Source organism: Stylophora pistillata, chromosome 11 (assembly GCF_964205215.1).
Source record: "Stylophora pistillata chromosome 11, jaStyPist1.2, whole genome shotgun sequence".
Lineage (NCBI taxonomy): Eukaryota > Metazoa > Cnidaria > Anthozoa > Scleractinia > Pocilloporidae > Stylophora > Stylophora pistillata.
The window spans coordinates 21,651,849-21,667,650 of record NC_142529.1 but is presented as its reverse complement, the minus strand read 5'-3'; the positions used below and the strand labels follow the sequence as shown (position 1 = coordinate 21,667,650).

General features: G+C 38.4%; 1 protein-coding gene and 1 long non-coding RNA gene across 2 annotated transcripts in view; one reads left to right on the top strand and one right to left on the bottom strand.

Moving 5' to 3' along the window:
• Nucleotides 1-5,076: 5,076 nt before the first annotated feature.
• On the bottom strand, nucleotides 5,077-15,258 carry LOC148720587 (uncharacterized). The gene is made up of 11 exons (XM_088739821.1): nucleotides 15,019-15,258; nucleotides 14,212-14,518; nucleotides 13,368-13,430; nucleotides 12,611-12,755; nucleotides 10,189-10,230; nucleotides 9,449-9,474; nucleotides 8,518-8,559; nucleotides 8,084-8,154; nucleotides 7,406-7,505; nucleotides 6,466-6,511; nucleotides 5,077-5,702 (listed from the first exon to the last, which is right to left on the bottom strand). The coding sequence occupies exons 1-11, from the start codon at nucleotides 15,065-15,067 to the stop codon at nucleotides 5,580-5,582; spliced, it is 1,014 nt and encodes a 337-aa protein (XP_088595947.1). The 5' UTR covers nucleotides 15,068-15,258; the 3' UTR covers nucleotides 5,077-5,579.
• LOC148720557 (uncharacterized) overlaps nucleotides 11,561-15,802 on the top strand; it is a 486,858-nt gene continuing 482,616 nt past the window's right edge. Inside the window, exon 1 of the long non-coding RNA XR_015993566.1 lies at nucleotides 11,561-11,607. This is a non-coding gene — a long non-coding RNA (uncharacterized LOC148720557). The remainder of the gene's footprint in view (nucleotides 11,608-15,802) is intronic.

The window sequence follows — 15,802 nt, the reverse complement described above, 5'->3', positions numbered from 1 at the left end:
AAAAATGGTAAAGCTGGAGAAACTACTGAAAAACAAAACAGCGAATCGACAGACAACTTATGTAGTGACTGCGGCCCAGTTAGCCCAATGGTTAGTACGCTGGACTGTTGTGCGGGAGGTCGAGGGTTCGAGCCCCGGCCGGACCAACACTCAGGGTCTTGAAATAATTGAGAAGAATTTGCTACCTTTCTATAACATGAAGAAATGGTTAGATATTCTAGTCTTCTCGGATCGATAAGGACGAATAATTGGAGGTCCCGTCTCCTGCGCAGGGTTGGGGGTAGAAGAAGTTAATTCCCACACACGAGATTACTGTGTGATGCATGTCCTCCCCTGGGGCGGAATGGTGGGATATACAGGCCCCCATTTAAACCAGCTTCAAGCTGAGCTTGCCTAAATATCGTAAATACATACATACATACATACATACATACATACATACATACATACATACATACATACATACGTACATACATACATACATACAGACAGACATACACACACACATACATACATACAGACATACAGACAGACATACATACCCACATACATACATACATACATACATACAGACAGACAGACATACATAATCAGGACAGTAAACTACATTACTTAATTCCTGAAACCCATTGCCCTCATTATTATTTAAGGCCCCAAAGAACGTACAATGTACCAGCAGCCAAGAAAAAGCGTTTTGCTAATTCGTTTTTCGTGAAGGGTGAGGCTATAACCAACCCAAGCTGAGATGTACCGTAATAGAACTTTTAATAGAACTTTAAGTCATCATATTTTATATTTGTATAGTAGTAGCTTGTAAAAATTGCGCAATTCAGTATTTTACTGCGATGTGATTTTAATAAACAAGTCTATCTATCTATCTCATACATACTTAGGAAGACTTGGGTAGGTATAAATAATCTGCTAAACAGGAGAGGGAATCGTAAATCCATCAGCAAAATCAAAAAACCTGATAATAGTGGTTTCACACAAGACCAATCCCAGATCGCCACTATTCTTAAAGGTCATTTCGCCTCTGTTGGACATAAGTTAGCCTCCAAGTTGCCTCAATCACCACACCATTTAGGTGATTATTATCGCCAAACTAGTTTCCTTAATTCTTTCTTTTGTGCTCCCGTGACCCCCTTTGAACTTCAACTCGAAATTCTGTCTATTCCGAACAACAAAGCACATGGACTGTACTCGTGTCCAACTCGTATTTTAAAATCCGCTAGTAGTATTCTTTCTTTTCTTTAGCAAATATATTTAATACTTCAATTGAGCTTGGGAGTTATCCTACTAAACTTAAACAGGCAAAGTTAATTCCAATATACAAAGATGGTGAGAAGACAGACCCTAATAGTTACCGGCCCATCTCACTTCGCTCAAACTTTAATAGAATCTTTGAAAGATTGATGTATGTACGTCTTAAATCTTACTTAAGTAAGGCAGATATTCTTGTTCCATCTCAATATGGCTTTAGAGAGAGACACTCCACCCAGCATGCAACGCTAGATATTATCAACACTATTCAAAACAACATGAACAATAAATGGCATCTTTATAGACTTAAAGAAGGCATTCGACATAGTGAATCATGAAATTCTTCTGCAGAAATTACATCATTACGGAATAAGAGGAATAGTCAAGAACTGATTCTCTTCTTATCTTAAATTGCGTTCGCAGACAACTAACATTGGCCCCTATACTTCGGAAAAGGCTCCGATTGATTGCGGTGTTCCCCAAGGCTCTCTTCTGGGGCCTCTACTGTTTTTTTTTTTTGTATCTAAATGACATAGAAAATTGTTCAGATAAGTTCAAGTTTTATTTATTTTCCGATGACACCAGTATCTTGTATGGTAGTAAAAACCTTAAATCCCTAGAATTAGAAGTAAACGTTGAGCTAACCAAGCTTTGTGAAGGGCTGACGGCAAACAAATTAACTCTAAATGCTAAGAAATCCAATTATGTCATATTTCGAAATTATAGAAAGAAGCTATCTTTCTAACCAACGATAAATATCTTTGACATCGATAAAATGTCATATTCACCATTAGAATGCAAGGATTATGTAAAATATCTGGGCATACTCATTGACAAGAATCTTCACTGGAAAACTCATGTTCATCTCATTGCTCTGAAAATTAGCAAATCCATTGGTATGATAGCTAAACCAAGACACTTTGTACCCCTTTCTATCATTGTCAAGTTATATCAGTCTCTTATTCTCCCCTACCTTACTTATGGAATTAGCTCGTGGGGTCAAGCGTTATAGTCAACTTTGGATAAGCTTCTCCTCCTTCAGAAGCGGGTAATTCGTTTAATTAACTTTTCTGCAAAGTGTGAACATGCTATTCCTTTGTTTGTTAATCTTAATATCGTGCCTGTTCATTTTCTTTTATGTCGAATCAGTTTCTTGTTTAATGTATGATATTCAAAATAAACTAGCTTCTCCCCGTATTCAAAATCTATTTACCTTGGTCTCAGATATACATTCCTGCAACACCAGATCAGCAACTACCAACAGATTTTATGTCATGTCTTCTCGTCTGGAACAACTTAAGAATTCTTTTTCTCACTTTGGCGTGCAGCTATGGAATGCCTTACCTGACAGTATTACACGATTCGGGCAGTCAGAGGGCCAATAACTAAAATCAACCAATCAAAATGCTCTATTGCCGGTCCAATATATTCTCTAAGTATTGGACCGGGCACTGTCCCGAATGGTCCCGAATGATACTGCACTTGCGTCCCTTCGAACTTCAGTCGTATAATAAATCTCTTATTAACCAAACTTGCTCGGGACCATACTGGAAGAATATCGGCCCTCGGTCTTTTTTGTACGGACCGAGCGCAGCTCGGTCCGTACTGTCAAGACCTCGGGCCGATATTCTCTCAGTACGGCCCTCGCGCTTGGTTAATAAGATATATGTATTAAAAAATCTGCCTATAGAAATTTATCTAAAAAAACAGACATCAAATTTTATGTCATGTCTTCTCGTCTGGAACAACTTAAGAATTCTTTTTCTCACTTTGGCGTGCAGCTATGGAATGCCTTACCTGACAGCATTAAAAAATCTCCCCATAGAAATTTCTTAAAAAACAAATGCATGAAATAATTATTAACATCTTCAAACAACAGAACTTGTATCTTACACTATCGTCACTTCTTGAAATAATAAAAAATTTGTAAACCTCATCAATCCTCTAGCTACAAACAGTAAAGCAAAGTCTCTTCCTATTTTCCTGTTATTATTATCATTTAAATTAATTTACTATTTTCACTTTAAATTATTATTTATTGTAATTTGAACTACTGTTTTCTTAGTGTAATCTGAACTGCCAATTCGATATCTTTGTAAGTACCAGTGATAGCCTAACTTAATTATACCTACCCAACTCGACTAGTTTTTAACTACTTGTGGGTAGGCATTTCACAAATTGTAATTGCAATTGTTGCAACTTACTTACTTACTTACTTACATACATACGTAAATTACCTATTTACCTACCTACGAACCTACCTACCTACCTACATACATACATACTCTTATCGCTGAGACGAGTTCCCCCGGGTGGGTTTATTCATAATTTCATACGATTCGAGGCGATTGTTTATGTTTTTGTATCAAGGCCAGTACTTGGGTCTTGGAGGTAAACTTCGTTTTTAACTTTATGTACGACAAATGTAGATTGGATGGCGACTTCTTTGTTCGAAGTTTGGATGCCAGCGTGGAGGAGTGACTGGACTGTTTTCTTTTTTTCTTTTTCCTGACAAAATGGTGCCATTTCTCTCTTCTCTGGGCCTGTTTATTTCTGATTCTGATTTATGTTTTTTATCCATGAGAAAAGACTTTCCGCTAGCAGAGAACTTCCAAAAACAAAATGTGCAAATAGCATGAAATTGCCGCGAATGTTTCCCCAGTGTCTCGCCCATTTACGAGATTATGACACCTTCCTGATTTATTTACTTTTATTCGAAAACACGTTTTCATAAAAAAGTCGGACGCTTTTCGAGATTTTCAAAGTTTTCTTTTTGTAAACTTTAGTTAAAATGTCTAATTTCAATCTAGTCCAATAAAAAAAAAAAATTATATTTTTGGTTAAGGTGGAAAGTAACCTTAACACCGCGTCACACAACGCGTGACGCTTTCAAGAAATAATCTTTCGTTTTTCCCTCGAAACGTGAGCTTGGGCCACCTGTGGTTTGCGGAGTGCGAACAGGGAAACCCTATCAGCCGGTAACAAGTTTGACACGTCTCCAGGTGGGGTAACCCGCCAAGCTGTGGTCGCATTCATGTTCACTTAAAGGAGAAGAGAAGTCCAAATTCATGCAATTTTTTGCACTGTAGATCAAATGTTTGTGTATTATAGAACAAACTTCCGTCATGTTTTTTTCCTCGAAAGACAGTTTTCATCCAGAAAACGAAGGGTTTCTGGTGATAATTGGCTTGAGAGTTGACCGTGGTACGGCGGCTCAGAACAAGCATGTCAGCGGTTTTTTGGGAAGCGTGTGACGTAGGTTATGGGGATGAAAGTAAACAAGGCAAGATTCATGTTTTTATTGTTCCCCTGTACAGGCTCATTTGGAAGACCGCTGAGTAAAACTTGGTGCCCACGGTTTGAAAGCCGCAACAGCGCGAAAATAACCTTTTAAAAATAATTATATTCCTTTGTGGTAAGAACGAATAACAGCTAAAATCGAGAATTTCATCACTTTGACTATCGAAAAAAATTAACACAATTTTGGGCTTCAGTTCTCCTTTAATACATTTCTTGGCCGTCTCTTATAGAACTCCTTTTCGCAATGAAACCTCGGGAACAATTAAGTCATATTTCTACTTTGACACTGCAAATACTAATACACTGTATTCACATGCTATGCCGAAATGGAGACGTCGTACCGTCAAAAGCGGTTAACGCATAGAGCTATTGGCGAAAATCTTAGGGGAAAATAAATTACATCTCAGTGATGGCAAAGCAAGCCGCAAGCCAAATACGGCAGAAATCGCCGAAAACCATAAGGGACAAGCATACGGCGTTAAATTTCCGCCAAAATTCAAGTTCTATTTTAAACAATCAAGTTTTAATTTCGAGTTTAATTGCAAGTTTCAAGTTTTAACCTTGACAATTATCGCTATCATGCTCCTCCACCTCATCCAATAATTGTTTATTATTACCTTCAATCCCGATAGTTTTAAACACGACATGTCGCCGTGAATTGATCTCACTCATGATCACCCATAACGCATTGAGGGCCACACGGGCTCTTTTGCCCAACTCGAAAAAAGCGAGGAAACTTTAATCTTCCTGCTTGCCTTTGCGTTTTACTACATTTTCTTTTTTAAAGTAATCAGTCGTCAAGCTTAACACACCAAAACAAAGTTCTCGCTCACATTCATGCACTACTAGCCTGAAATTGTCCGCCTCTTGGGCAGCACTCCCCTCAAGTTCTCCTACCGGAATTACCTTGCCCCCAAGGGGAACAGGCGCCCCTAAATCTCTTCAATTTATAGGGGTGCGTCTAAAAACCGTAAATAAAAATTCGGCACTGGATTGCAGCCTCCCTTGTCTTGTGAATATCACGTGCTCTCGTTCATGATCTCATGTTCTATGTCAGCCAGTTGCCTCACGCACTGATCCCGTCGTTCTTTAATAGTCGCCACAATCTGCTCGTGTTGTTCAGGATATCTGACAAGATCCTCCTGCAATGAAAAGGTTGATCTTAAGAGCTAATTTGAGCAAAGGTACTTAATGGCACTTTCTAAACCCAGCACAACCTATGTACAACGGGAACTTTCAATTCAAGAGACACAAACTTTGGTCCTTACTGGGGATATAAATGGTAACCTGTTACCTTCATTGAAGGGATACCTCTGTTCAAGGGACCCTTTTTGCATTCATAAGGGCGTACAGTGATTCGAAGTTCCATTGTAGTTGTTATCTTCATTTAAAGGAAACCTCTATTCAGGGGACACTTTTCATATTGACGAGGGTGTCCCCTGATTGGAGGTCCCATTGTATCTGTCACTATCATTCAAGGGACATCTCTGTGTAGGTGACATTCTCTTATTCAAAAGATGTCCTCTGGATCGCTACGTTTGACAAGTGAGTCGTGTGTCAACTGTAATAATGCCATGATGACAGGGAGAGGTAATCCTAACCCTTTCACTCTATTGATCTTTTTAGTATTTCTCCTTACCATCTGCTATACAATTATTATGATGCAAGTTTGGAGAATTTGGTATTGAATCAACTAATAATCCAATAATTGATAGGACTGTTTTTCTTTTTTCTCATCTCTTGTCTGTTTGCCATTGTATTGCGATTGTAAGGAGAAAATCTGTCTTGATCACTCATGGGAGTTAAGGGGAAAAAAAAAAACTACAACTAAACAAAAAAAATTTATCGCTACTCCCCCAACGTGGCTTAATTGTCAAGCTAGTGTGCGAGATATTATTTTTCCACCTGAAAACTGGCAGCTACTGGGGTAAGGCTCCGCGCCTCCTGGGAACTGTGAAGACGAAGGAAAAGAAACCAGAGCTTACACATACACAATGTGGTCAGCACTGTAAGTAAAACTGAACGAATAATTACTTAAAAAGAACGCAGTCAAATTTCTTTGATAAGCACTGTGCCATAGCTTATAAAGTAACATGGCTTGAAAATGTTATCGGTTTCCTTAATGTTAATTGTGCCGCTTGAGAATAATATTTGGAAAAAATAGCTGTTTACGTTTAAATCATCCTGAACTGCGAAACTATGCCCCAGCCAAACATGAAAAAAATCGCTATCCCATAGTTGGAAAGTCGATGTTTTTAAGTTACATGTACATGGATGTCATTATGCATTAAGGTTCAATATACTTCTGTACAGTAATGCATTAATTAGACCAAGACAATTAATAAATCGTTTTATTAAAAACTGGATAATTGGATAATGCAATTCAAGGCTTTTTATTGGCTTTGCCATTATGGTATATGAGCCAATATACCATAATCTAATATCTGTACATTGTAACATCCGGTTTCTTCTTAGAAAATAAAGTCGAGAAGATTTGTCTAATATCTTGGGGGCGTTTTTTTAATAAAACAATTATTCCACTCGCGCTTGTTGGATATGAGATGATTATAGCCAACTCGGCGCTACGCGCCTCGTTGGCTATCTATCATCTCATATCCAACGCGCGCTCGTGGAATAATTGTTAAATATATGGACAATCACATGACTGCAGTCAAAGGTGTGCTAACCAATAGAATACAAATTATCTAATAGCTGTGGCATTTATCCAAATAGAAAAAAAAAGGCTACAGATGTCATTCTTATTTTGCAGGTGGTAATCAATGCAATTAAACAATGAATGGAAAAAAAAAAAAAAACAGAGAATTTGTTTGAAATCATCACTTACAAATCATATCCCTCAACTGTGTTTTTGGCCATGTCTCTCAAGTAGTTGATATCATGCTGGTATCGCACCACTAAGGAAGACCCCTTAGGGTTTCCAATGCCTAAAATGAAAAAAGAAAAAAAAAACTGTAATTTGACAACAAAGTTCTTCCAGTGACACATCAACTTCTTACTCGGGGCTTTAAACATTTTTTTTCTAGATAAAAAAGATGCAAAAGAAGTCGCAAGGATCCTTTTCCTGAGGGGGGTTTTAGGATGTGCTCCCCTATACATACAATCATACATACATACATACATACATACATACATACATACATACGTACATAGGTACGTACGTACGTACGTACATACATACATACATACACATACATACATACATACATCCCCATAGGGGCTTTTCAGGGCCAACACCCACCCATCCCACCCAGGGGAGGACATCCACCACACAGTAATCCCCTGCGTGGGAAATTAACGTTTTCTACCCCTAACCCTGCAGGAGACGGGGCCTACAGTTTATTCATCCCTATCTGAGAAGACTAGAATATCTATCCATTTCTTGATTATAGAAAGGTAGCAAATTCTCCTCACTTATTTTAGACCATGAGTATTAGTCCAGCTAGTTATACTAGCAGTACAAAGTGGGGCAAAACTGCCAGGTTCTTCCATTGTAGACAGTTACCTTGTAACAGCCTTTCAAGATCTTCAATCTCTTGTCTAATAATTTCAGCTCTCTGCATTCCCTCAAAAATGCTAAAATAACAAATGAAAAGAAGCTTAAAGTGAGGCAACGAAAGAAGGCAAAATCAACTGTAAATTTTATCTCACCATGAAATCTCCAGTGTATTCCAAAATGGATGCTACATACATTAATATCAACCCTGAACTACCATGAGTGATCAAGACCGATCTTCTTACCATATCAATACAATATCAAGCAGACAAGTCACGAGAAGAAAGAAAATATCAATTAGGAAATAGCTAGTTGATCCAATAGTAAATTCTCAGAACTTACATCATAAGAATTGTATAACAGACAGTAAAGAGAGTTACTAAATGGATCTTGAGAGTGATGGGGTTACTGTGAAAAATCATGTTATTTATCCATGTACTTACTCATGTGGGGAGAGACTTGGCTCTGTTTTCACAATGTCACTTCTTAAAAAAAAAAAAAAATCTTATGTTACTTAAAAAAGTCAAGAAAAAACTGTTACCAGACACTTGCCTATGTTGAAAGGTCTACAAACTCCTTTAACTACTGGTATACCACAGAAAACCATCTATTCAAATGTTTCTGACGGTCTCCATGGCCGCAAACTATAGTTAAAAATCCTGTTTATGATTATTTCTCATAAGCAAACATGTTTCAAATGTACCTGGCCTATGATTGGCTTTATTCAAAAGTGTGCCGGGGATTTAGACTGGCAAGCACAGATAAGTTTGCTCCCTCTAGGGTGTGTTGTTCACCTTCTTATAGAGAGTTCAGGTGGGGGACACAGTGGCCTTTTAGCCAGTGCACTAAATTCTGGGTCAAGAGCTCCGTGTTTGAGACCTGACTGGGCCATTGCAATGTGTTCTTAGGTAAAACACTTAATTTTCACAGTGTCTCTCTACCCAGGAGTGTTAATGGGTTTGGGTGAACTGTCAGGGATGGGTGATGAAATGCGATGGTTAATCTTGCAATGGACTAATGAATAAAGGCTGAAAGTTTCTAAAAAAACTGTGGTGCTGCGTCGGTGGGGGTAACGAGGTAATTTGGTTATATCAACTAAGTTGAAATTGTAAATTGGCCACCGCAACGAGTTAAACAACTGACATCCTATCCAGGGGAAAGTACAGTCATACTTCTAGTTGCTTTATGCTTTGAAAACCTGGATAAGATCCAGCTGAAGGGGCCATTTGGCTCAAGTGCAAACTTTACCATAGAGCAGGTTAAAATCTATTTCATCAGTTGCGTGAAAAGAGCTTCACTTAAAAACTCTACTAAACCTGAATTATAATTGACATTTGTTAAATTAATTCTATAAGATAAACAAAAACAGCGGACCTGTGCTTGCATCTTCTGTCCTCCTCCTGAGAAAAGAAATTCAACAAAATAATGAAAAACTAGTTTGCAACAACAGAGAGATTTAACATATTTCTCAGCACTTCCTCTAAAGAACCCCTAAGAGCAACTTGTTTTGTCAAGTTGAGACAACATTTTACCATTGAAGACTTGAGGTTCTAGCTAATAACCTGATTGCTACATGTACAAGTACAAGAGTGATACACAAAAATGAATTGATAAGCTGTATGTACAAGTAAAGACAAGAGATGTACACGAAACTATTTCAACTTAATTATTGTGCAAATTCCAAGTTCGTGGCATGTCATTAAGAGAGTTCTATGCACGAAGTATTTTAATCCTGTGGAGTATTTACAGTTCACTGTATATGACTACCAGCATCTAATTTCTCCTTACAATATCACCCCTGAATCACACATTAAGTTCACAAGAATATAGGAATTAACCTCCAACTAAAGAAGCTTTTGATTGTTAAACAAATTCTCCTTGTCAGCACCTCAGGAAATGTAGAGAGAGCAGTATGGAGAATATGCATACTGATGTAGGGGTGAAGAGGGTTAATAAAAATGCTTTTCAAACATTGAAATAAATGTTGTGTGCAGCTCAGTGATTGTGCATCTTACCAGTTGTCAAAAGACAAGGCATGTGAAAAGAAGTTTAAAATAATAATCATTATCTTCTGTGTAACAAAGATGCATGTCAAAAAACATTTTTCATCATACCTCAACAAATGACTGGAATCTTGGTTTTGGGGGCTTGTATTTCTATAAACAATAAAAGGAATGTGAAGGTGTAGTCTGATCGTCCGGGTGAGTGTAGTCCTGAGAAGGATTGTTGTCGGTGACAGTGACTGACGTTTCGACAACCTGTGCGGAAGTCATCATCAGAGTCAAGTGAATGATTGTTGTCAGTAGAATGTTCTTATTCCAGTTCGTGTGAAATGATCGGTTGGTTTCGCCGTGATGTTATTGGCTGTAAGACTCAAGTGACGTAAGTCGGTCGTGATTGGTCTGTTTCGGTCTGTCGGTAAAGCTAGGTTGTTCTTTTTCGGTCATTTGTGATGTTTATGTCGTGAATGAGTCGTTTGTATGGGGTGGGTAGTTGTTGACATCTGTTTAGGGGAGTCTGTTCTAAGTTAGTAAACCAGCTTTCCAGAGTCAGTCGTTGAAAATAGTCAGTGCTGTAGGTTAGGCATTGCGCAGAGTCCCAGTCAATGTTGTGGTTGGTAAGTCGATGGTGTTCAGCAATGTGATTGCTGACATCACTTTCCTCGTCGCCCGTCTGTGTTCAGTCAGTCTTGTTGTGAGGTTTCTGCCAGTCTCACCGATGTAGGAGGCTTGGCAGTCGGAACAATTGATCTTATAAATCGTTCCCTGTCTGTTCCTCGGTTCGTCTTTGTCTTTAACATTGGTTAGTAACTGACGTAGTGTGGTGATGGGTTTGTGGGCGACGCGGATATTGAAGGGTAGTAAGATGCGCGAGATGTTTTCAGACATGCCTTTTATGTACGGTCCACTACCGCAACAAATGACACCGCAACAAACGACACCGCAACCCCTACGACTACAGCAATCATACCGTACAGCAACCATACGGCAAAATTGAGCAATCAGTTTTCATGAACCCTGGTTTCTGTGGCATGAAATGATGACGAGTATTCTACCTCCTCCTAGATGGGATGCTAATCTATCCCCAGCACCCCCTCCCACCATGAGTGACCAAGACAGATTTTCTCCCTACAACAGCAATACAATGTCAAACAGACTAGTGACAAGAATAAAGAAAAATATCAAATAACGGCTGAACACAGTTTTTGATACCTTTGTATCTTTCACCATTTTCTCTAAAACCCTTGATCTCTCGATCGCCAAAACTGGCAGCAAGTTAACAATACAAACTTTGTTTTTTGAAAGTTAAGATACGCACATTGCCTTTGTTCAACATGTTAAATTGGATTCCCTTCTATCAAGAGGCGTATGTCAACAGATGCACATTAATTCTCGAGAGAATGCTCCATAAAATACCTGAAATCTCTGCCTCAACTGAATTCTGATGTTCACTCCAGAAATACCCGTTACAGCAATCTAAACCTATGCTGCCCCGAATATAGCAACCCTACCGAAGGGGGACGAATGTTCACAGTTAGATCCATCAAAGACTGGAATAATTTAGAGAAAACCCTCAGAAACTCTAAAGACACAAAAAAGTTTAAAAAAGAGACTAATAAACACTCTCTTAAAAAGCCAGATAGAAACTAACAATTTCAGTGCACCATTTTAGATTCTTTGTTAATTAATGATTTTCTGTAATCGAATAACACTTAATAGTATAATTGTATATATAGGTACAGAGGTAGAGGGCCACAGGATCATCAGTTTAACTACTATCACGTCCTACCCTCTTGAAATAAAGTCTATTGTATTGTATTGTATTGTAAGCTGACGTATGTGCCATTGCCATGGTGACATCAATAGATGTAAACAGGCCTTAAAAACTGGTTTGTATATTTGTAGAAAATTTAGTCATTAGATTTTCTTTATAATTTGCATGCAACAAGCTTGTAACAATACTCACCAGTTAACACCATTTTGCTAACAATTTAACAGAGAGATCTTTAGTTATCCCTTGTTGAAGGTTCACTCGATTATCTAGAATATCCTTTGTTAAATATCAATTTTTTTCAATACTCCAGTTACTTATTTCCTAAAGTATTATCATGACAAATTTCATGAAATTCTAATGAGTGGTTCTCAAGAAATAGGCATATTTCCAAGAAAGCAATTTACCATTCAATCGTAATTTTATACTTACTAAATATGTGCTGCATTTAACTGGGTTCTTTCGGTAACAATGAAAAAGCTGAGAATTGCTGGGTTCTTTGCACCATTAACTTTTCTAACATGTCTTTGTAATAAAAAATTAAAGCCCTCAATACACTGCACCAACTATGGAGAAAAATAGCACAGATAGTGTGGATACAAGTTGAGTAAATAAAATGACCACTCTATTGACGGCATGTTTGTTTTTTTGTAATCCTTGTGTGCGGGCTGAATTGCATCAGCAAAAGCGCATGTGAAAACTGTGTTTAGCCACCTTAAGCCACCATGTCTCGTACAACATCAACCCCCTACACATGTACCGTACCTTAACTTGCGGTACTGGAGTAAAGATCAACAGATCATCAGGTTGCTGAGTAGGTGGTACAGCAGGTAGCTTATCCCACACACACTCCTCTGACTGCATGCATGGCAGGAATACAAAGCTGTGTTTGGGTGTAAGTTGTGTTGGCCTGTCAACAGAACAAGATTAGGCAGATAAGCACTCTTTTATATACACCTTTTCAAACTTTTTTAGTTTTTTGACAAAACACTCATATTTTTCTTTGCCATAAGTATTACACTTTAATTTATAGAGTACAGGGAGGGAAATAGTCAATTCACTTGATATGGAAAACTATTTTTGTTGTAGCTTACTGCCAAATCATTCAGTGAATTTTCCAATGAAAATGGTAAAAGTATATACATTTGTAAAAAACATACCTCTGACCCTGGCCTAAACAAAAATCCTAACCAGTAAACAAGCCTCAGTTGTCAAATTATTGGTAGGTATATAAGGATTCCATACATGGTGGGATTCAAACTCATTTCCAAGGTAAGTTTAAAGTTTTTGAAACTAGCTTGACTTTTAATTTTCTTTGTTCAAGATTGTCTTTTATCTTCAAGATCTGAAACAATAAGGGGAAAATTTAATTCCATCTAAACTTTTGCAACAAGAAAAAAATTGGAGTCTCCATGAACACACTGTACATGGACATGTATCTTGGATTGACAACAAAGCTCAGAATGGGTGATCACAGGAAACCACATATTTTGAAGAGAAAACAAACAATATGTGCACTCACCAGTTATTTGGCACATCTTCTGTCAGCCACTCTTGTAGAATTGTAATGTTCTTGGGCATACACCTGTACACATTATTTAAAGGACAAAACACTTACTGTCAGCAATAATTCTGCTCTTAACGCTTCAACTCCTTGGAGTAACTGGCATCTAATTTCCCCTCACAATATCTTCCCTGAATTACATTTACATTTTTACATTTATATACCGCGGACTTCTACGTGGATATATTCAGTTGCGCTTAACAGTATCGTAAGGTTGAGATTGGACGTCAGCATTTTTATCAGGCGCCTCTGGCAGCCGCTTCAGTCCATGTAGCGATCTCACCTTCCCACCCATCCCACCCCGGGGAGGACATCCACTACACAGTAATCTTGTGCATGGGAAATTTACATCTCCTACTCCTAACCGTGCAGGAGACGGGACCTACAGTTTTACCTCTTATCCGAGAAGATGAAGCAATGTGGGTGAAGCGTCTAGCTTAAGGACACAACGTCATGCCCCAGCCAGGACTTGAACCCAGGCCAACTGACCCAGAGTCCAGCGCACTGACCACTGGACTACACACACCTCACAATAATAAAGATTTAGTCACAGGAATAGAGGACATGATCACCAACTAAAGAGGCTCTGGATTGTCAAACAAATTCTCCTTGTCAACACCTTAGGAAATGTATAAAGAACAGCATGGAGAATATGGATACTGATGTTAAAATGTGAAGGGTTGAGGAAATCTACAGTTTACGAGGTGTTGAGCTACATTTACTGCAAACTTAGAATTCTCTTAACAAGTGAAAATTTAATGGCCTACACTATTTCAATTTAAAACAATTTGTGTAACCTCACCTGTCTTTGTACACTGAGGGGACAGCATCAGAATCATGGCTCAGTTCCTCTTTCATTTGAACTGTGCCACTGTCAGATTCTTTGTTCTCTAAGGGAGCTGGTCTGTTCAGTGCAGCATGTCCAGAAAATGGCCTCCATGGAAGGCGTGATCTCTGCCTTACATTTGTCTTCTCACCAACTCTCTCTGTAGTTATTTCAGCCTTGGCACTGAATGGACAAGGTTTTATTCCAGCCTGAGGTGGTGGCCCTCTGGAACTGGCAGTGAAAACACCATGCTGGGCTGCAGTGGGTGGTCTTTGGATGCTCACTTGCATTAAATTTAAATACAAAAACAACAGTAAAATCTCACATCAGTTTTTATCGATGTATAAGATATTCCATCCCTAAACCACAGTGTTTACCTTACAAGACTTCTTTAAAACAACAAAATGACTACAAAAACAACAAATATTGACAACAATATCAACAACATTTATATATATCTTTGCAATTAAAAAGGTACCACCAAGAAACAAATTGATCCACTCTGCTATACTGTTATCTTCACGTACATAAATCCTTTACGCCCTTACATCAGTGTGCATATTCTCCATTCTGTTTTTTAAACAGTCCGATGCATGGTACACGTAATAATAGCATCGGTGAATCTTGTTAGAAGTCTACAGCTACTTTACTTGCTGATCATTTCCGTTATTCTCGTAAACCTTATTTTTTAATCAGCTTTGGCTTTGTTAGTTTAAGGAGAGATTTCCTGCTTGTCATTCTTAGGAATTCATGGGTTAACCAACTAAAGTCCGATTAAAATACCTTTCGAGTTGTATAGACCTCTAGCGATCTCATAAGCTTCAGAATCCATACTTCAGTCGCTACATTGTAGCTTTGACTTCGTTACAACCAAATCATCCACATTACAGCGCTTGAACATTCTGTTCGAACCATCAACCCTCAGTTCTGATAACAATCATAATTTCACGTTACGCTGCAGACATCGAACGTCCGCCATGTTGTATTTCAGAGACTTGAAAGACCCCGGGAATAAAGGCTTCAGTTGGTTTATGGTGTAAGCACTCTCCATGTGTATCGTTGAGGACGTTCAGGCTGAAAATCGTCTTTTTATCCCATCCCCCTTAAAAAAAATCCATGTCTCGGAGCATTGATGCAAAGGACGCAGTTAGCTTGCACACAGGCTCTATTGGCACTGAACTGTGACACGATCGGTGAATCCCGCACGTTGGGAGAACTACGTAACTCTTGCGTGCTGCTCAAGCCAGGATGCTAGCAAGAGCCCCTTTGCGTGCGAAGGATGCATGTTTGGAGAGAAATGGCGAAATGTTGAATGCAAAATGTCTTGAAATCAAAATATTTGCTAAAACTACCTCATGTAACTCTAGTAAGGTAAAACTCAAAACCGTGTACAAACTGAATTGTAACTTTACCAGCAGAAAGTTAATGGTAATTACTTCAAGAAGATGAAATATATCTATTCTAAAGCTGAGCATGATTTCTTTTGTCTTTTGTACCCAGAACCCGATGCGAGCACCCAAACTGGGAGGATACTTAACTTTTATCAACTGTGTTGACTGTAAATTGG